Below are 22412 nucleotides of genomic sequence, written 5' to 3'. Positions count from 1 at the left end.
TCCTCACTAGAGTCGCAGGTGTGTCCGAGCCTGTCCTAGCTGTCATTGGGATAGAGATGGGATACTGATTGAACTGGTCAACCTGATCCAATCACAGTCACTGAAACATTCCGACATATATTTATTTAGACAATGTCTGTAAATGGACCCTTAAATTAACAGCTTTAAGACAACGTCAATGCTGCCGTGATTTATGATGACTTTTGCAGTATCGGTGGACTATCCTGGACACGTCTCAAAAAAGACAAAAACCAAGAAAAACAAACAAGCACAAAATATATTCCTGACTGCAGTTTTAGATTACCGGTAGGGGAACTCGATACTCTATCAAATGCTTACCATATGCTTTAATTATACATCCATCCATCCATTTTCTAATCCGCTTATTCTTATGAGGATCACGGGCACGCTGTGGTGTAGCCTAACCCAGCTGACCTCGGGCAGCAGGCACCGTACACCCTGAACTGGCTGCCAGCCAATCACAGAGCACACATAGACGAACAACCACTCGCGCCCACAGTCACACGCAGGGACAATTGCGAGTGTTCCATTAACAAATGGCAACCAGCTTCAGCTTGCCTAAATGCAATCTTCAGCCCAATCTGCTGGGTCAAGATAATTAACCCAACCATGAGTAAAAGTTACCCATTTTTAAACTTTTTGTGAAAATATAATGGTTCATCACAGTAAACACCTGGCAAACTTAATTACCTCAATATTGACCTCACAGTTACTGTGATTCTTCAATTATGCATGAACACATTCGTGTGTGTGTGGGCGGGGGGGGGGGGGGGTTGTCAACTGTGTGGCTATTACAAATGCACATCATGAGGGCGGTCTGAAATCAATTAAAGTGCCTGTGATATCCTTCCCACCCTCATTTTCATATCCAACAACATGGGACCCAGAGGGGAGCCATGGAATCATTGTCGTGTGTTTAAATTAGCCTCAGCTGTTTGTCCCCGAGGCCTGAGCTCGTCATGTATGCCTTGTAAAAAAGGCATATAAAATAAACAAAGAAGCCTGAAACAAACATCACCATGTGCGTGGTTTCATTTGACCATTTGGATAATGTTTAACGGTTTCAGATGTTTATTCAGATCAATAAACCGCATACCAGTCATCACAAAAATGTGATTAAAAAACAAAAAAATCTCTTCAGGTCATTTTGTGCTCAAGCAGGAACAGTGAGAACAGGTGAAGGAAACGTGGACCAAAGACTAATTAACCGACATTCAGTGAGGCATGCTTTTAATGGATTAACATTGTTTCGCATGAATGACCGGGGAATACATTAAACATTCAGTGAGGACGTTTCCCTCATTTAATGCGGTATCATCACAAACTTGCTTCTTATTCTTAACCACCACTTCAGGTGTGTTGATTTATTTGAGCAGTGAACCACAGCTGATGGAATGTGTTTGGTCCGTCCGATAAAAGCAAGAGCTGCATAGTCAAGAGCTTGAGTTAATAACGTGTGTGCTTTTTACAGAGAGTCGAGCATCACTCACGAAGACATAGAGGGCCACCACTGACACTTTAGTACACAATGGGATTAGGAGGGATGATTCCGTAAACGCGGGTGTTAAAGTGAGACTATAACACCATTCTGAAGTGAGGTTTTCAGCCAGATGTTGACATCTCAGTTTTTTTTTAACCGCCCCCATCATTTTGTAATTAGCAATGTATCATCAATACTAACCCATGTTTATCAGACCTCACCTCATTTGCAAAAACTATTGAGTACAAGGTGATACTCATGAAATCGCTGTTGCAGTGTGAAATGCCTTCCTTGCACCTCCTTCACTACCAACACCAGCGCTTCAACTTCCAGGAACCTCAAGAATACTATGGTCTTAAACCAATCTTTTTTTTCAATGGCTTGAGGAGCACTTATGAATGTACACCACAAATTCTGCCTGGCAACGAGAGGCCTGACTCGTAAGCCACAAATCACTTGTGAAGTTTATATATAGAATTATTCATGTCTCTGTTGTTTTCTTTTGTGGAGGAGAAGTTGAAAGAAAAGAAAAGAAAACTGGCCGCTGCACAGTCTTCCCTAAGTGATTTGTGCACCACCTAGATTGGCCAACAATGAAGGAATAAACATTCAGCGGGTGTATGCATACTTTTGACTCTCACTGTTCGACCGTTCCTGCAAAGTGTCACAAATGTTGAGAGCGCAAACTCCGCACTGAAGTTTGGCTTACAATTAAAAATACCGTCCGGCCGTTACGTAACCAAGCAACGAAATGAATGCGATTCAATACAAATTATTCATAGAACTTGACCGCAGGTCTACAGTTTGCCTCGAGTGACCCCCATTGAGGATGAAAAGAGCAATGAATGTGTCCTGAGGCCCACATCAATATGAGAGACCTCGAAGAAATGTGGATGTTGGTGGTGTGGGGGGGATCTTTGGGTTCAGGAGACTGCACACACAATTAACCCATGTGATATTTTGACAAACGGCAGATGATTGATGGGAGGAAAAGGGTCAGCTACTGCGTCCCGAGGTTGGCTTTTCCACAGGAAGTGTTTGGACAGTCACTGACACCAAAGAGTGTCAATCTTTTTTCCTTTCAAATAAAGCCATTTTTTTCTTGTAACAGTGAGAAATTATTTTTATCAACAATAGAGTAAAAACAACAAACATGCGAATTGCAGACATTTTTTAATTTGACTTTGCATGTTTGTGAAGGACACTAATTTGTGTCCCCATTGTATAGAGTTCAAATGATTACAAAGGAAGAAAAAGGCGGATGGGAGGAGCTGGAGCTGAGAGTAATGATAGCACAGTGGTACCTCTGAAGCGGAACACCCCTGAGGTGAATTACACAGACATTTGTGGGGAAAAGGCTGCACAAAACTTTGCAGTTCGAAACAATTTTGTCGACTGCATAATGCCTTTTTTTCTTCTTAGGTAGGTGGAATTCTTTGCCTTTCTTGCATGATGTACAGCTTCAGCTGTTCAACAGTCCGGGGGTTTCCGTTGTCATATATTCCGCTTCATAATGGGCCACAAATTTTCAATGGGAGACAGGTTTGGACTGCAGGCAGGCCTGCCTCGGAGATACACTCTTTAACAAGGAAGGCACGCTGTTGTAACACATGCAGAATGTGGTTTGGCATTGTTTTACTGAAGTAAACAAGGGGGCGTCCATGAAAAAGATATTGCTTGGATGGCAGCATATGTTTCTCCAAAAACTGCAGGTACCTTTTTGCCTTCATGGTGCCTTCGCAGATGTGTTACATTACTACTTTACAACATTATTACATTTTATAACAGGTCATTAATAACTATCGGAATACAGCCCTGCATACATAGTTTCCTTTGTCCAGAAGGGAAATATAACAGACTATAATTATATGCAAGAGAATATGTATGGTGCTGATTAAAGTTGATTAAAATCAGGCAACAGACAGCACAGGCTCACCACACCGTAATGGAACCGCTGAAAGTAACTGATCCAAGTGTTTATGCAAAGTTTAATAATGCAGAACCCCGTTTTTTATTTTATTTTTTATTTTTTTTGCGATAATGAAGAAGCTCCTTCAACAGGATCAATTTCCGAAAGTTTTACTTTTTGGTCCGGTGGGCATATGTTTCGAGGTTGCTACAAAGCCTGAGTCACAGTGGAGGCAATGGATTTTAGAGCCACTAAGAAATGTGTCTGACCCTGCTCAAATCAGATGCTATTCACTGATTTGCACAGGGGTTAATAGCAAATACAGCTGCAGATATAGAGGTTATATTATGGCGGTGTTCAATCTCAACATAATGAAGTTCCAACATAGAAAACGTGTATGTTGTAAAATTGGATGCAAGTGGACAGACCATTATACAATCAAATGGGCTTCATGCAAAATGTGGTCTGTGAACACTGAGTCTTATTAATTAAAAAAACAAAACAAAACATCCAGTTATCAAAATATTACTGATCTTCCAACCACTTTCCACATAAAGGACTATGGATACCAGTCCTCAGTTGGGGTTAACTGCAATCATACAAAAATACTAAACATTAGGTCATCACAACTATTTGTACCATATATACAGATCAATATTTCCCATTTGTGGACTCAACAGAACTGAGATTGGATTGCAACATTCTGCAGCATGAATTGTTTCCGTTTTTTCTTTTTTTTTTTAAATTCAAATGCGATCATAGTGACACTTTCGTACCATTACGACTATATTCAGCATTGGACCTTATTTGTGTATCGTAGTGCATCATTTGCAATCAATTTGTATTATCATTGCACATTTTATATCACTTACAGCTTTAAAACTTGGGAGTCAATTGGCTCGACACAGTCGGGCCAGAGCTTGGGTCAATGTTGCCAAACATTGGATGACAATTGAATGAAATGATTCAACCATCTGCCGAGCAAGAGATGCCCCACTGTCAACATATAAGAAATTGCTCTTGGACTCTCTGTACTTTGAGTGTTTGTGTATGCTTTATTTCCTAGTAATTTATACTTCTCTGTCCAGGCCGAAATGCTCGGGTGTTAAAGCGTTGTGCCACGATGAATACATTTTCGAGGACAACAGCGATGAGGCAAACCATTCCCGTTTCATAAACTGCTCTAGCAGAACCATGTCAAATGTCAATGACGTCAGCTCTGTTGCAAAAACAGAGACAATTCGACTGACAGAAATGTCTCAGTTGGAACATGATGCGCAAACAGAGGAAGGCGAAAAGTGGAGCTCAATGAGTCACCATAGCTGTGGCAAGACAGCTACCATCAGTCATTCCCACTCTCAATCCACTCTTCTGAGATCACTTAGTCTATACATAGACACAGTGCTCGTGATTCAGAAGTGAATCAGGGCATTATCCAATATCTGCGGCCCTGCCTTCTGCTTGGCTAGCCAAGCAATGCATCCCTCAGAGACGTTCATGAAAAGGAGTGCAGAAATAAACTTTGATTGGAATCAAAAATGACGCTCCGTTTAAATGTGGCAAGTTTACGCTGCTCTGTAATCATTCGTGATGTAAATTCAAAGATGACAAATTACTTTGGTGCTCTATAATTTTGACTCATCTTACCACAAAAAAAAAGGATCACTCAGAAAGAATTATTGATAAAACTCTAAAAATATATTAATCAGCATAATTTGGGTGTTCATACTTCAAGACTAAACAGACCACGGTAAATCTGGAGTTCACCGGGGGCAGAAACAGCGCTAGTCACAAATTGACATTTTAAATAGGTAAAGAAGGGAGAGGAAGATGGAGTCAACACACAAGCAGTCAGGAATCGCAAGTGTTTCATTAGAAACCATTTTCCGACATGATCTGAAAAGCAAATGCTCAATTAAAGGTGGCAAGCGAGAAATGTTACTGGATCTCTTGTGCTGGACTGACTGTAGCTCCGGGAGTACTGCATTACTTAGAATGCAGCTGCTTTGGGAAACACTGCCTGCTTTCGCATTCATCATGCTCCGGGGCTCTGGATTTAGGTTTAGTGGACTCATAAGTTGTTTTTTTTGGGCAATGCATCAGTGTGCCACATACAATAAGTTACAATGTGTGATTCCACACTCTAGGCTCTGCTTCTCCTAGTTGAAGCAAGCACCTGTCCGCTCTCACTCTCGGCCAAGCGAGTCGGAAGAGAAGACTGTTCCTGCTGGAGACATTTAGCCCACTTGTTGTCAATCTAATGAAAGCCGGGCTTGCCATTGGCCCAGCAATATGTGGAGCAGGATGGGGGCAGGCACACTGCATGTGATCTGGCCATAAAATAAGCCAGATTCCCCATGGCAAGAAATATGAAAAAACAAAACGTCTGGAATTTGTGAACCTCGGGGTATTTCAACAAATAAATGCCATAATACGACCAGGTATATTGGTAAAATGGTATGTGGGGGTAAAAAACAAAAACAAAAACAAAAAACAGCCCTCGTTTATCTTGTACCCCCAATTTGATTTTTAAGAAACCACTGCAACCAAGGAAAAACAACCAATCAGAGATAGGCATTACTAGTGAGGTGTCAATCAGTCTTGTGGCACACTCACAGCGAGCACACCCCCGTGACCTTGAGCCGTAATGCTGTTACCTGCTATGTTCGGTTTGAGAGTATTTGCTAACACTATTACGGAATATCCATTCCAGTAAGCAACCACACTTAAAAAGAAGCTCACACACGGACAAATAGCCTTCCAACTACTGCGAAAGGACAGGACAACAGTAACATAAATACACAAGGAATAACCCCAAGTGCTTATATTGATGGTCACCATTTGTCGGGAGATTTTTGTACCACTATTTTGCTGCCTTGCTTTAGTGCCACGCATTTCAACGATGCTGGCGTGAGTTAAAAAAAAAAAAGCACCATCATAAAAATTCCTGCTGTGTAACTTACAGACACTGCTACACCACCATTATGAACTCCACTGCAGAGTTCTCTCTGTCATGTTCCGTTAAGCCTTTCCATAAAAACAGGTGAGGCGTAACATTACTGGATTAAAACTCGTGTCAAAGGGGGCCAGTATCTCCTTGTTTCAGTTTCCTACTCGTGATACATGCAGACTCCACAATCTGTACTGAGCAATGTTATAATTTGTGTTATTGATAATCAGGTGCAATTTCCCCACCGAGATGGTGAGTATGCTGATTATGTTATGCTAATTTCCAATCCTGCATCTGAGTGCGAAAGACAGTTGTTATAGTTCAATCTCAAATAATGACACACACTGTCATGTCTGCACTCAACTGAAGTGAGTTCTCTGTCATGACTGCTCCCTTACAGTTTCCAACCTCATTATTTTGCCAAGTACTGTATGTTTTTTTTTTTTGGTCACATATCCCACCGGGGGTGCCCCCTTGAGGAATCAAAATGTGATTTTCCCCAAAATGTACTGAAGGGTGCTCATGTTAAAAATATCAAGGTGAGGGGGAAAGACAGTGCAACGCTTTAGAAATCTGAGAGAGCAACTTCCGTTTCTCGATGATGAACTCAAAAGGTTTCTTCGCCAACGCACTTTTGCTTGCCACCGGCTGAAGGAAAAGAAATTGCTTGCAGAATTAATTGCATGCATCCTTAATCCCACTTTACTGGGCAGCTGCAGGCAATCTTAAAATGTCATATTTTCTTCAAACTTCCACTCCTCTCTCTGCTCTCTCTTTGAACCAAAGAGTGATGAGTACACCACCCTTTCATGACTTAATGGCGTGGCTTAAAAAGAGCTAAAAAATACAGGATGGCGCCTGTGGTAAATCAGGGCATCAGTACTTTCCTCACATACAACCAAACCTCCTTTGTTAGACACCGACCTTGGTCGGCAATCGAGTAAGAATCCTGTTCGTCTGACCAACACACAATGTAAATGGGTTTCTTGAAATGACAAATCTATGATGTTCCATTGAGTAAAGCAGGGGTGTCAAACTCATTTCACATTGTGGGCCACATACTGACTCGGTAGATGGCAAGTGGGCCAAACTGTTAACATTATACCATACTGTGCTATGAATCACCGAAATATCATTTCTTTCCTTTGTTTTGATCTCAAGAAGCATTGATTGGTGCTTTCATATCATTTGCTGCGTTGGGTCTATCTCAGTGACAGACTGAGACTGCTGTTTTCTTCCCCGATCAAAACAATGTTGTCTTCTACTGTGATCAAAACAGCGGATAATCCACAAATTGTATTTTATTTAAAATATTCATTCTGTGTCTTTAATGCATTTTTTCACTTTTAAATTATCCCGCGGGCCGGATCTAACCTCCTTGGGGGCCGGTTCCGGCCCATGGGCCATATGTTTGACATCCCTGGAGTAGAGGGGTACGTATACGCTTGAGTCATTATCATATTTGTTGGTCCAAAATGCCCCCGGTGCTCCAGAGGGAAAGTCAGCAAGAACGGGCATGGGACTATTATGCACTGTGCATTCCTTGTTTAGCCTTGCTTTGCTTCCACAAAACGTATTCATTCTCCTATCCTGCACCCGTCACTTCTGTGGACTCCCCCGTTGCCACCTTCTTTCATATGTCATCTCCGTATCCCTGCAATAAGGTTCAGAGTCCCGCGAAAATTTGGTTTATGATGGACAGAGTAAATTGTCCATGCATCGGTTGAAGGTTGAGGCTCATATTTTGGCTCACAATCAGTCTGCATCTATGTGAGTGTGAGAAATACAAAATGAGATGTCAGACCTTGACAGAATGTATTCCAACACACATGAGAGATAATGCATATTTGTGAGTGAAAGTTTCTGATTATTTCAATATACCAAGGTGAGTCTGGAGACCTGCACTTTCCAGTGATGTAAAATTGCCCGATCATTGTCCAATCTTTCATTGCTCATTTTTGACCAGCAAGGATAGACAGTATTTTAAATAATAAACGTATTGTCTTTCCCTTTGAGATTTTCTAAAAAGTCCCCAAGTGTGAGGCTGGATTTACAATACGATTGAAATAATTCAGTTGGGCAGCATAAAAAAGACCACTATCCCAGCTGTCTTCGGGCAGTAGGTGGGGGACACCCTGAACCGGTTGCCAGCCAATCGCAAGGCACTCACAGACGAACAACCATTCACGCTCACATTCACACCTAGGGACAATTTTGAGTGTTCAATCAGCCTGCCATGTGTGTTTTTGGAATGTGGGAGGAACGGGGAGAACATGCAAACTCCACACAGGAAGGCTGGAGCCGGGATCGAACCCATGACCTCTGCACTGTGGGGTCGATGCGCGAAGGTACAATACAATACAATACATTTTTATTTATATAGCGCTTTCACAACAGCTGCAACTGTAACAGTTAACAGTTCAAATAAAATAAGAAAACAATATAACACAATACATCACCTAAAAAAACGGACAGTCATGCAATCTTAACCACTTTTCCTGCATACACTTTGTTGTTTGAAGCAGTCCTAAATGAAAGAGGACAGAATCCAAGTGTCCTTTCACCAGTGGATCAGATAAGGGATACAGTTTTAACCCTTTCAGGGACAGCGGTTACTACAGTGGACAGCTTATCATGTTATGAAAGGGTTGAGGTCATGAAAAATTATTATAGAAACATAACAAGTCACATATTTTCAAACCTTGGGAATGGTGATTGTGTATAATGCAGTCCAGTGTCATACTTTGCAAAAATATATTCGTTGGCAGCCATGCCCGTGAACATTTCGCGACTTTCGGCTCATTGCGTTGGGTCTTTGCCATTGCTCTTTCATTAAGTGCTGGAAGATGAAGCACAAACAAAACTACTGACAGAATTAGTGACTGTCTTTTAAAAAAGAATAGGGCATTAAAAGACTAAATAATCTGATAATGTCCTTAAGAGGGGGAAAAACCCCCCACTGCTGGCTGAACACCAACATTTCATTAAACAGATTAATGTCATTGCCAAATCGCTGAAAATAAAAAGGATTCCCAAATGATGTTTGTCTCAATGCAACACAGCTAGGGAGAAGTTAATAGACACACTGTGTGGATTCAACCGACTTTTCTGAATAAAAACTCACATACACGCGTGCGCACATGCACGTTTTCCCCTGGGATCCCATAACCCCCCCTCAGGCCTGTAGTCCCAAATGTCATCGTGAAACAACACTGATGCAGTTTGAGGATTACATGGAACCTTTCTGTCCTACTCTCTGTCTGACTGTCTGTCTGTCCCTCTCAGGGGGAAGGTCACTGTTATCACGCTCAATTTGATTATGTCTTTATCAAATCAGGCAAAGCATCAGCTTCATTGATTTTGGAGACGTAGAATAATGCTTATTTGGGCGTACGGGCACATTGTTGATTTCTAGACAAGGTTAAGTTGAAGAGAAAATTTCTTACACGTCACTGAGCCGGTCACTGAGCATGTTTGCTTGTTTCCTGGATTCACCTCTCTTGAAGCGAAATGCAAAATAAGTTGTCAGCTCCTGTTGAATTCACAGGCCATTTCTGCCCACTTCTGTTTAGCGGGATCGTCGCTAACAGCAGACTTCCAAGCAAAATCCCACAATAGCCGCAGAAGATGAAATGCCTGATTGCACCTCACAATATAATCCGTGCAAGAGGGAGGGATGGAGATGATGGCTGGAGAGCCAAACAGCAAAGATGCACACAGGAATAGTTTGCATTTGGAGATGGATGATGAGGCAGCGTGAGCTGCATGAGAAGACCCCAGAATACGGAGGCGCGGGATGCTGGAGCGCTAAGCGGCTTTCTGTCTCTCAAATACATCTGCAGCAATGTGACAGCTCCCCAGAGAGCACGGACGCTCACATATAAATATATATAAAAATCACATGTCCAAATAAAGCTTAATGTTTTCGTGAGATGAAACAGACACCAACGTGGTTAGTCATCACTCGAATGATTTGTCCTTCAGCTGTCGTACTGCCAATCGTCAAAAGCACATTAAGATAGCAGCCCGCTGGGAATTACATTTAGACAACCTGCTCTGCCCTCGTCACAGTATAGGTATCAGGTTTAAAACTGAGAGGGTCAGTTGTTGAAGGTTTAATTTTTACCGAAGCAAAATCAGGGTGACCCTACTTTTATTTTATTTTTTTAATTGTCTCTAAAATGAAGGCACAGGAAGAATGTGCCTGCGGCATTGTGCACCCCACGCATTCCCACCCTCTGAAAGCAGCATGGAGCAGGCCTTATGATGACAAGAGCTTTTGGGGAATAGCCGGGCCCACTCACCTTCTGGTTCACCACACAGTGTGCACAGTGATTCTAGACAAGGAGCACAGAGAAATAAAAAGAACATTAAATGAGGTCACACCTAACGACATGCGAGTTTCTCTGCGGGAAAAATAAATAAATCTGGCATAAATGACAAGAAGAGCAACAAGATGTTGTGATGTCCTGCTGCTCGTAATGTCTTTGCCGAGCAACACCGATGTGCACCACAATACGGGGGCGACCGTCATGCATCATATGACCTATCAGCCACATGGAGCTGCGTAATACAGGAGAATATGATGCGGTGTCAGGCATGTAACAAAAACATAGAAACGCACGCAGACATAGTCGCACTTCAGATAACCATTGACCTATAGAGTAAGAAACCGCAAACAGGAGCCAGGCTCTGTGGGCCTTCTGTCTCACCACGGAGTGTAAATAGCGAGAGCAAATGGGACAGAGGAATGGAGCAACAGAGGGAGGGGTAAGAGAACATCAGCGTTATCAACAACGGTTACAGTCCCACGATGACAGCAACAATGACGATGCTGCTTGCAACACCACCATCCCCACAGATAAATGCGAAGTCAATAGTTAGCTGATGCACATTTTTAGTCATTTCAGCTGCTCTGACGCCTGACCCGGCTGACTCGTGCTGATGTTGTGCAGACCTGGCCCTTATACGCTCACCAACTGTCTAACGGCCACAATGGCCGTGTTTTACATTACGCCAATGACACGTCGACGTTATATCTTATTTATTGGCGAAAAAGAATTCAGAGCCAGCCACAACTAGGGTTACATGAGAGATCATCAGGGAAATGAGCCAATATAACAAAATTTGCCAAAGATATTATTTATTCATAACAGATGTATCTTTGTTCATCTAGCTCTGCAAATGAAGCAGAGTGGTTGGCAGAACAAAAAAATTCTCCTCGATTAGAGATGGAAGCACTTGGTACAGTCAACCTGTGAACCCACCCGTTGCCATTCATACAACAGAAGAATTTCACACTAAGTCACTTTGTGAATACACTGAGACAAGATCATTATTATTTGTCAGTTTTCCGACTTTCTTTTGTCAAAGTTTAGTGGTTAGAATTTTCTAATGTAAAATGTATGACTTGGATTTTAATTACATTATCTGTATTGGGAAGGTCACACATGGCCAACTCTGGAGCATTATACACGAGTTTGAGGGCCTTACACCAGAGCAGCAGACAAGGTCCAGATTGAAGAGTTGGAGTGTCGAGCTTGTACTTAAAGATATAAAATGAATAAATACATAAAACAAGAGACTTCATCTCCAAATGAATATCTTAAGAGAAGAGTTTTAGTTTGGGTTCAAACTCTGACAGCAAAGTGGCGGACAGCTGAAGGCTGGAGTAAATTTACTGGTTTAATTACCTTCCTTTCCCTCAAGTATAATTCCAGAGCAATTGGCACACTCAGCTGGTCATGCCTGTTAAAATCTAAAGCGCTCGTATTGATCTAGGTCACACCGCTTATGCATCGTGGGAACTGGTCTGGTGTAATTCTCATTGTCGCTTTCAACGACAGGTTTTAAAGTGGCTGCCGGCTCTTAATCCTCCGATAAACTTAATAGGTTATCGTTTTGTGAGCCATTATGCACTCATAATGGTGGCAATCTGGTAAAACTGTATCTAATTTAAAGGTTCTGAAACATTTCAGTGTTCTCTTGATGGAAAAAAAAAGACCTCTAATGAGCGTGGAATTACCTGCCCGAGTGAGAGTGATTTTGAAAAACGGTAGTTATCAGAAACAAAAGATTTCAAATGAAAGTTATTGAAATGTGTGAACCAATATATGACACAATGCAATACCCAGCAAAACTATATAATATATATATCAAACAAATATTATTATCATAAATACGTAATGAATGTCACACCGCGGTGAGGGTTGTTTGTGTTTGTCTGGTCACTTCCTGTTTTATTTTGAAAGAATGACTCCTATCGTTTCAGGTCACTTAAACTTCCTCCAAACAACGCCAAACAACTAAATACTGCTCAAGTTTCTCGTTCAATAGCATGAGAAAGTACATCAAACTTTTGACTGATAAAATATATTCACAAATACGAATACATGAACATCCTTTATTCATCTAGGTTTTTACACGTGGCAAAGTGACCCCGGCAAAAAAACAACAAAAAACTCATTCTTAGCCTTTTCTGAAAAATATGTTGAAATAGAAATTAAGTTGAAGTTGAAATAAGGTGAAACTCGCAACGCTGACTGTGCATTTATAAATGGGCCGTTCTCTTTTGGTAGTTATGTTGTTCGTGCAGCCATTACGCAGCCCTACTTTGATATCTGATCTTTGTTCCAACAGCCGGTGTGAAATTGATAATAGACCAAAATGACGTCAATTGAATGAATTAATGGATTTTTACTCTTTTTTTTGCTACAGCAATGATCATTGCATGTTTTGTGTAAGGCGACATCTAACCTCTATTGGCCCTTCTCTGGCAATGAGGAACAAATCGCATGCGGGGACAAACAAATAGTTGTTCAAAAACTAAGAAATACACCAAAAGTTATTGAGGTTCTTCACCAGTCCGGATCATCAGTTGTCACGATGTAAAAGCCGAGATGTCTGCATGATTGGCAGTATCTTATTCGCAAACTACTACGGTCGATATATCTATGCAAAATAAGTCGTATTTATTTTAAGCGGCTCCAGTTTCCCCTCCATGACTTCACAGGCTCTCTAAACATTGTTTACCAAGAAGTGGAAGCGTCGAAATACAGAGTGGCGTGTGAATGTAAATTGCAGATGAAGGACAAAAGTTCAGTGATGACAGGTGATTTAAAATAAACAGCAATCAAACCTGCACTGGCTTTTTGAACCATAGTCATTTACTCTCCGAGCCTGCGTCAATAATCTTAAAGCAAATCTTGCTGCCGATTTTTTTGATGGCTGCGTAGGAAAACTAACACATGGAAATTCATGAGGGTCTGTGGTGTCCCCTGGCATCATAACATCGCCAAACAAAACATACAAGGGGATCAAGTCTCGTGCCTTGATATTATAATGTCTTCATCCATAATTAAGGCCTTCATTTCCATATGAGCGGGACTTGCTCGCACCTTCCCTGTTAGTTGCACATCTGCAGACGGGTGAGAGACGCAGGTGCTAATGAGCAGTGTCAGGAAGTCGCGACGTTACAAGTATAAGTTGCTGGTTAAACTATATTACTGAGTAGCGCGGTTGCAACGTAGCTGTTCTCAACATGAAATAGCTTTCCCGTAGCAAAGCTACATTCATGATCACAGCAATAGCATGTTATCCTTCAGAGAAGCTACATTTCCCCGGGCTAAGTTCTAAACTTGAAATACTCTCTTCCGTTTGATGTCACATACTGTATTACATAACTACATCACAGTATCTGCTGCTGATGGTTCCAAGGAATATTGGAGAAGAGTATGGGTAACAGAAAGTGTCGAGCTGGACACAATGGCAGAGGAGCGGGCAGATACGTGTCTCCCGAGGGCCATCCCTGAACAAATTCGAGCTACTCATTGAGCTTCGCAGAAGACGTAGGCATTCTGGTATTTACTACGCAAGTGGAAAAACACGATTCTGTCAACATGGGAGATGTCCAGCACATATGTAGGACACATATTCAGGTAGAGTATGTCCATTGTGTGCGTGTGTGGAGGTAATGAGAATTTAGACAGCAAAATGAGAAGTGGACTGAAGCATGCAACTTGTGCCACGTTGGCTGTGCTGATGGAGAGTAAAAAAATGTTTCAATGGGTTATGTCATTCAAACATACTTCCAAGTCATTGAAACCTATTGACAAAGTCATTAGAATGGACTGGTGCAGCTCATGACATGTTTCCGGTGGAAAATACGCAGGCGTACGTGGATCTGGCTTCCCGTTTATTCCAAGCTACCGGGATGCCATCTGGGGTGAAAAATTACTTCATTCTTCAAAATTGTCTTAACGTGGGTTTGTGTAATTGGAGTAGTCATGAAGCTGTGCTCTCTCACTCACTCCCTCCCTCCCCCGCCGTCCATGCGAGGCACCCAGCTATAGAGAGGCGATGTCGGCCGCTCCGTCACGAAGCTTCGTGTGAACATTTATCTTCATCCTGCAGTTAGTAGTGTAGGCTTGACATGATTATTATTTGATTATTGGTTGTCTTTTGTTTTCATAAGCTCAAAGTTGTTGTATCTGCACCATACAATGTGACAACAAAGACTGTATTCAATTCATGGTTGTTTTTGTGCCCTCAAAGCAAAGTTGAGTTGAACATGTCAAAATAAGCCATCTGCATGTATTGTAATACAACAAATGGCTCGTTAAATGTTTCGTCGACACTTGGATAGCTGGAGCGAATAATAAGGGAATACGTCATTTTTGGTCGCTTGACATCTTTTCAGCAATTGCAAGTATATTTAACCCTTTCATGCACCCTGTAACCTGATAACATGATAAGCTGTCCACTGTAGTAACCGCTGCCCCTGAAAGGGTTAAAAGACTTAAATATTATCGCTATGTGTTGGACTAGCGACCGGACATTAGTGTGTCCAAATGAGGGAAATGTAAAAAAAATAATAATAATAAATAAATAAATAAAAGCAGAATATGCCAGCCTTTCCACATGTATCGTTTACAAAAATAGGCCATAAGTATTTGAAAAATTACAGACATGTTTGCCATGATGCAATTTGTCACCCTGATATAGATCTGGTCCCAAATTTTATCTTGCTGAGTGGTGGACATCTGGTGAATAGAATGGACATTAATGGTGGTAATAATAAAAGCTTTGTTTATTGAGACAGGGTTAATGGATGGTCAATAAATGGAGGTACACACTCTCGCTATCTTGTTCCCATGATAAACATCACACACACACACACACACACCCATCCAAACATACTGTATACACAAGCAAGTAGTGCTCTATGTTTACTCAGCTTCAGCCAGCGGAAACATTCACTTCTCTCATCTATGTGGACAATCACAGATTTCACTTCACCTTCCCCTTGACTAGCACAATCCGTCTTCAACAAGCCCCAATGCATGTGGGTATCTCAGTGCGCGCTTGTGAGTACAGCCTCCCCATGGAGCTGATTTAGCACTTCTCAAAGGAGATGCTGTGTCGAGCGCAGGGCAAGAGGAGAGCTCATCAGGCCGGCATTGTAAGTCTTTCCGGACTCTTTGGGGGCTAATTACACTGCACCATCACACACAGATTTACTCTCTCTCTCTCTTGCTCTCGCTCTCTCGAACACACACACACACACACACACAAACTTACTGTAGATACATGCGTTCAGATCTGCTACTTTCGCACTGCGTCATCACTTTTCAAATGTTAAAACTGGATGTGGCCCAGCACGATGAGTTTGAATTGAAATCATGAAGGCATAAACATAAGACAAGAGCTAAGTGGACGAAAGATGAAAGTAAACAAGTTTGACGTTATAAAGAGGATGCCTACCCATCAGGTGGGAAAATACCTTAACAAGTAAACTCTTTACTTGCTGCCAATGTCAGAAAATATATCTTCAAATAAGATGCTCAGTTCTACAGCACGACCAGAGTTTTTGATAATCAGGCACTCAAAGCAAGTTTCAACACCGATTACTTGGCAGCTACCTGGTTGATGATCCAACGTGTCTGCCAAAAGTAAATCGAGTTTTGAGTCTTGGATTCCAGTAGTGGGCTGGTAACTGGGCCTTCAGTAGGCACTTAACCGATTTAATCCAACTGCCACTATCACACTGGCTTTATAGAATCCATCAATACTATATACTGGTATACAAAAAAAACAAACATGAAACAGCACTCAACTGTGCCATGTACATCATCTGCAGCATTTAAAAATCAGTATTTATCTGATAACATGACAAAAACATGAGAGGAAAAAAATGAAATAAAAGCATACGCATCAGAGAGCTGATGATGAAATGTGCGGAGATCGCTATAGGCATGTTTCGCAACTCAAACTTAGCCATTCGTTTCTCCCTGACCAACCAATCATGGAATCAAAAAAATGCTTATGTTATTGTGAGACGTGAGGTGTATTTTGAATCCATTTGGTTCAAGACACAGTCTCAGAGCTATTACAGTTGACGCTAAAACCAGCCAGCAGTCCTGATTCTGAAAGAAAAAAAAATGAGGCTAAAATCTAATTGGAATCAAACTCCAACATCTACATGGTGGAAGAATTGCAGCCAAGAGAAATGCTACGAAATGAAGAGAATAGACTCCTGGTGGGAAATTCATGCAATTAAAATTTGAATTAAGGTTGTAAATCGTCAGGGCTTTTGATAGTGTTTAGGCCAGCAGAAAAGGCCTTGCTGGCTTGGACAGTTGACCACAGTTGGATTCACACACACACACACACACGCATATGTAATCACCGCAACTGCCAGAAAACCCAATCATGAACCGCAATGTCACATCACGCTCAGATCTAACTGTTGCGCAACATTCTACCGTATTCTGTGACTCTCAAACGTGCTCTGAATTCTCCCCTTGCTCTGTTTCTGACATTTAGTAAATTGCTGCGCTTTCTTCAGCAGTCATATTTGCTGCAGGATTCACACAAAAGAGTCATAGTGATGCAAAGCCAGACTCGCGTTGGCACGGAGGGGGCTGTGTGAGCAGTGACTCGTTTGCATGTGAGGAAAACAGCCCCTCAAAAGTGACTGCTTTTAAAAGGACAGTTAAGTACACTGTAATTCTTGATCTTTGGGTTATTTTGACCGAGGCATGTCGGGGATATTTTGAGACACCAGGAGACTCCCAGTCATCAAATCTTTTTTTTTTTTTTTTAATGCTTTGATTTGAATTCAAATATATTTTTAAATTATATTACCATACACGGACATTGTAAGATTTGCATTGTATTTTGCACAGAATTATTTCAGCAGCTCATTAAAACAACAAGCATAATTGTTAATCAAGTGATTATAACACAGGATGAAAAGTATCAATGATGCCCTCAATGATGATATGGCAAGGAAGGCATGAATATCACCATATGCAACATTTTCCTCATTCAGATGAGTAAAATGGATTGAATGAATTACTAAATGACATTCTGGGTGGCGAGACATTATTCTACAGTTGAAATGGGTTTTTTTTGGGGTTTTTTTAATATGATTGCTAGACCTGTCAACACCACTTGAGCCACTTGGAGACCAGCCCATGCCCGAGTTGATAATGTGGGATATTTTGTGTCATGAACCTTGATAATTTTGCTGCCGTTAATGCAAAGAATCCCAAAATATGTTATGTTGACATTTTTATGCTTTGCTAAATTTCAATCTGGCTATGTTTATAGCAGGTGTGTTAAACTCCCTTTATTAATCCTTTTATTTGCATTCATTAGGGATTCGCATCAAGGGAAAGCCTCCTTGTGGGTCCTGGCCTTGCCGTGGCAAGGAGGCTTGTGTGTTCCAATGATCCGGAGAGCGTTACCGTCTGGAGCTTGCTCCAGCTAGGGTCTCCCTTGGCGGGCCGGTCTTCCAGGGAGGTTCCAGACTAACAAGGTCCCAACGGTGTGTCGATACGCCGCTAAGATGGCAGCCCCATCATCCGACTATCCTGCAGAGGGCCAACAACCCACTCAGGAGAAATTTATTGTTACGAAACCGACCAGAAGAAACCGGACTGCCCAAACCAAGACAAGACATAGGAACGTCCCCGACCAACGAGTACGGATTGACCTACGCCTGAAGACGCGCATAGCTACATGGAACGTCCGAACGCTTCTTCGGGCTGGAGCTCCTTCACTGCTGTCCTTGGAGCTCTCCCGCTACAAAATCACCATGGCGGGTCTGTGTGAATCAAGATGGCAAGGCAGCGGCGAAATTACAGCAGGAGAACACTGTTTCATATGGAGTGGCCCTGAAATCCGGACGGGCCTCCATGGAGTTGTGCTGGCCATGTCCAAACATACACGGCAATCACGTATTATTCTTATTATACTTATTATAAATCCACTGGTGAAAGGACACTTTGATCCTCTCCTCTTTCATCTATAACTGCTTCAGACAACAAAGTGGATGCAGAAAATTGGTGAAGATTGCCTGACTGTCTGTGTCCTATGTGTTGTGTTGTGTTATTTTTGTTATTTTGACTTCAAAATGGCGCCGCGTGAGTTCTTATCTTATCTTATCAGCTGGATCCCAATTTACGATCGACTCCTGTCTGCACGGTTCCTCCACCGACATGGCCAGATGACAGTCATCGTTGCTTACACCCCCACAGAAGTCGCCGATGATACAGTGAAGGACACCTTCTTTGACCAACTCCATCAGGTCGTTAGCCAAACCCCACCACATGACATCGTCATCATCTTCACTGACGCCAATGCAACCTTCTCTTCCTCCTCCAGAGAAGGATCATCTCACCAAACCCCCACACAACCCATTGGCACCACCTTTGTCGACAACACCACAAATGATAACGGCAAACGTCTGCTTCTCCTCTGCCATTCAAATAACCTCTGTATCACCGACACATGGTTCCCCCGCAAGCAGATCCATCACTGGACCTGGTATAGTCCTGATGGAAGAACCCGGAAGGCGATAGACCACATCATCATCCTCTCCCGCCACTGGCGATCCTCCGTCACCAACTGCAGGGTCTTCAGAGGAGCACAGTTGGGCAACACTGACCACCGCCTGTTGGTTGCCCAGCTACGACTTAAAATACGAGCAGACCCATCTATCAGGCCACAACCACGCTTAATGTCTTCCAGACTCTGCGACCCCACCACTGCCTTTGCATATCGCCGCTCCATCACCAATGCCTTCACCGCCCTGGCCGATGATGTCTTCGCGGACTGGGAGACTTTCAAACTAAAGGTCAACCAGTCTGCCCAGGATGTATTGGGAAGATCAAGATCTCTTCCCAAACAACCATGGATCTCACAGCTGACCCTCGACATCATTGACCGCCGCCGTGCTGCCCGCCTGCGCGGTGATATCACAGAGTACCGGAGGCTGAATGCAGCACGAAATGCGGCAATTGCAACTGACAGGGAGAGATACTGGGGAGAAGAGGCTGAACGCATGGAATCAGCAGCACAGCGCAACAACCTTAGACAGGTCTTTCAAATGCTGCGCCAAGCCCGCATCGGACCACGCATCAAGACTGTCCTCATGAAGGATGCCAGTGGAAATCGCATCACCACTGAAATAGACTGCCTTGAACGCTGGAAAGAGCACTTCAGCAACCTCCTTCATCATCCTCCAGTTCCCACCGACCCCTGTCTTGTTACTGCTGCCAACTCCACCACCCCCAACCCCAACTGCAAAACTGACCCAGTCACAATCGACGTGGTCAGAGCAGCAATAAAATCACAAAAAAATCACAAGGCCCCTGGAATCTGTGCCAACACTGCAGAGCTGCTCAAAGAAGGTGGTGACTCCATGGCCCAGTGGCTCACCCACATCGTTAACAATGTGTGGGTGGCAGAACAGCCCCCCACAGACTGGACCCGAGGCATCATCCTGCCATTCTGGAAATGGAAAGGCGACAAGCAACTCTGCAACAACTACAGAGGCATCTCACTGCTCTCCATACCCGCAAAACTGTTCACCCGGATCCTTCTCACCCGCGCCCTTCCCGCCATTCGAAGCCATCGCTGCCCCCAACAAGCTGGCTTCATGCCCAACCGGTCCACTATAGATCACATCTCCGCAATTAGACTCATTGTTGAGAAGGTCAGAGAGTTTCAGAAGGACCAACATCTCTTTATAGCCTTCATAGATCTCAAAGCTGCCTTTGATACAGTTGACCACCTATCCCTTTGGAACATTCTGAAATACCTTGGAGTGCCACCCAAAATAACCACTCAGAGAGCTGTGTTCGTGTGAATGGGAAGGACTCAGAGTGGTTCCCCATTAACAGCGGGGTCAGACAGGGCTGCATGGCCGCTCCTGACCTATTTAACTGTGTCATTGACCACCTTATGATCCGAGTCCGGGAGCAAGTCTCAGGCGTGTCGTTCGGCAACTTCCACCTGATCGACCTTGAATACGCTGTTGACACCACCCTGTTCAGCAACTCCCTCCAAGACCTCAGCAGTGCTCTCTCCATATACCTAACAGAAGCAGCAAAGCTGGGCCTCCAAGTAAGCTGGCAAAAAAACAAACTTATGTATATCGGTGACGGACCCCACCCCTCCCCCCTGTTCTTTGGTACAGACGAAGTGCAATTCGTCAATTCCATCATCTACCTGGGCTCCACTATTACTAGCAGCGGCGATCTCAAGCCAGAGATTGACCGCAGACGCGCCCTCGCGGCCGCGGCAATGCAGTCACTGTGGCGGCCCCTCTGGCGCCACCACTCAGTGTCCCAGAAGACCAAGATGCGCATTTATAACTCAGCAGGTCTTCCCATCCTCCTGTATGGTGCAGAATCCTGGCCTTTAAACAAGACCCTGGCCAAGAGGATTGACGGCTTTGACAGCAGGTCACTCAGAACCATCCTGAACATCAGCTGGCACCTCCATGTTTCCAACTCAGACCTCCGAAAACATACTCTTCAGCCCCCTGCATCCCGACTGGCCGCTCAGAGGCGCATCCGTTGGCTTGGACATCTCCTCCGATTACCCCCGGAACACCCAACTCGTGCCATCTTCTCATTTGATCCAGCGACAGCCGGCTGGAAAAGGCCACGCGGCAGACCCCACACCAGATGGCTTGATGTCATCAGAGAGGATCTCAAACACCAGGGCCTTACCCTGGAGGATGCAGCGGACCTGGCCCATGACCGTGGTCATTGGCGGGCCCTGGTGAAGCTGATCGGCTCTACGCACTGCGACGACCCAGCCGAATGAGACTGGGCCTCCGCGTCGCAAGAGCATTTATTATTATTATTATCAAGGGAAATACCCTTTGGCATTTTATGCCGTCACGTCATGCAGCAGCCCATGGTTGTAGACCAACTTACTATGGGTACACTAAAAGCTGCTCCTTCGATACATATAACGCCTCTAAAATGTAGTACTAGGGAGTAAACTGTTTAAACGCCTCTTTGTGAATGTCGAAGAAACACCAAGTGTGGTTCACTATGACACAGAGATGTAAACACAAACTCCATTGCCACTCAGTGGCAATCCCATACGGTGTGCTACCTGTCCTTTGAGGAAAACATGGTGTACATGTGTGCCTGTGAGGCTACTGTTGCCCGAAGAAGGAATATCCTGCAACAGAGAGAACTTCAAAACGGCGCTCATGGGAATATTGCAGCTGCTGAAGACTTTCTGTTGTGCTTGCAAGTTTAAACTCCGCGCAATTAATCTACTCTGAACATGGGATGATGATACAACAAACAACCTCAGGGTCACCTATGCAATGCATAATAGTAGCAATTCTTTTCCCCAGTCAGTGTGAAGCCTCCTTAGGCACAAAAGTCAACAGTGTTAAGTAATGGGCACTGGCAAGTAGAAGTGTAGTATTCATTGGTCTCCTGAAGTAAAAGAAGGCCTATCCCGCTGTGCCATTACATGAATGTGATTGAGTAACAGTAACTATGGTGCGTGTATAAGAGAAATAATGATGGTGACTTTTGTTCAGGAATTTATTTCTTACCGTGATTTTCTAGCCCCTCTCTGTTGTTGGATCTTTTCAAACACGTGAAAGAAAGAATGCAGTATGCTGTTGAAGGTATTTCCTGCTTACTGTGATTACAATCAGCTTTAGTGCCTCTTCACCCCCACCATTTTTAGGGACCCTCTAGAGGACATGTTTAATATCAAAAGAGGAACTG

The 22412-nt window shown here is 43.2% G+C and overlaps 1 protein-coding gene across 1 annotated transcript in view; it reads right to left on the bottom strand.

Annotated features, from left to right (window-relative positions):
* Positions 1–22412, bottom strand: part of dlgap2a (discs, large (Drosophila) homolog-associated protein 2a) — a 143484-nt gene that overhangs the window by 56585 nt on the left and 64487 nt on the right. The window contains exon 3 of the mRNA XM_086128063.1: positions 10665–10697. Coding sequence (XP_085984189.1) covers positions 10665–10697 — 33 coding nt within the window. The remainder of the gene's footprint in view (positions 1–10664; positions 10698–22412) is intronic.

The sequence above is a fragment of the Hippocampus guttulatus genome, chromosome 13, assembly GCF_054856545.1.
Source record: "Hippocampus guttulatus isolate MCC_2025c chromosome 13, RoL_Hgut_1.0, whole genome shotgun sequence".
NCBI classification, from domain to species: domain Eukaryota; kingdom Metazoa; phylum Chordata; class Actinopteri; order Syngnathiformes; family Syngnathidae; genus Hippocampus; species Hippocampus guttulatus.
Note: the sequence above shows the minus strand (reverse complement) of the source record. Positions and strands in the feature narration are given on the sequence as shown.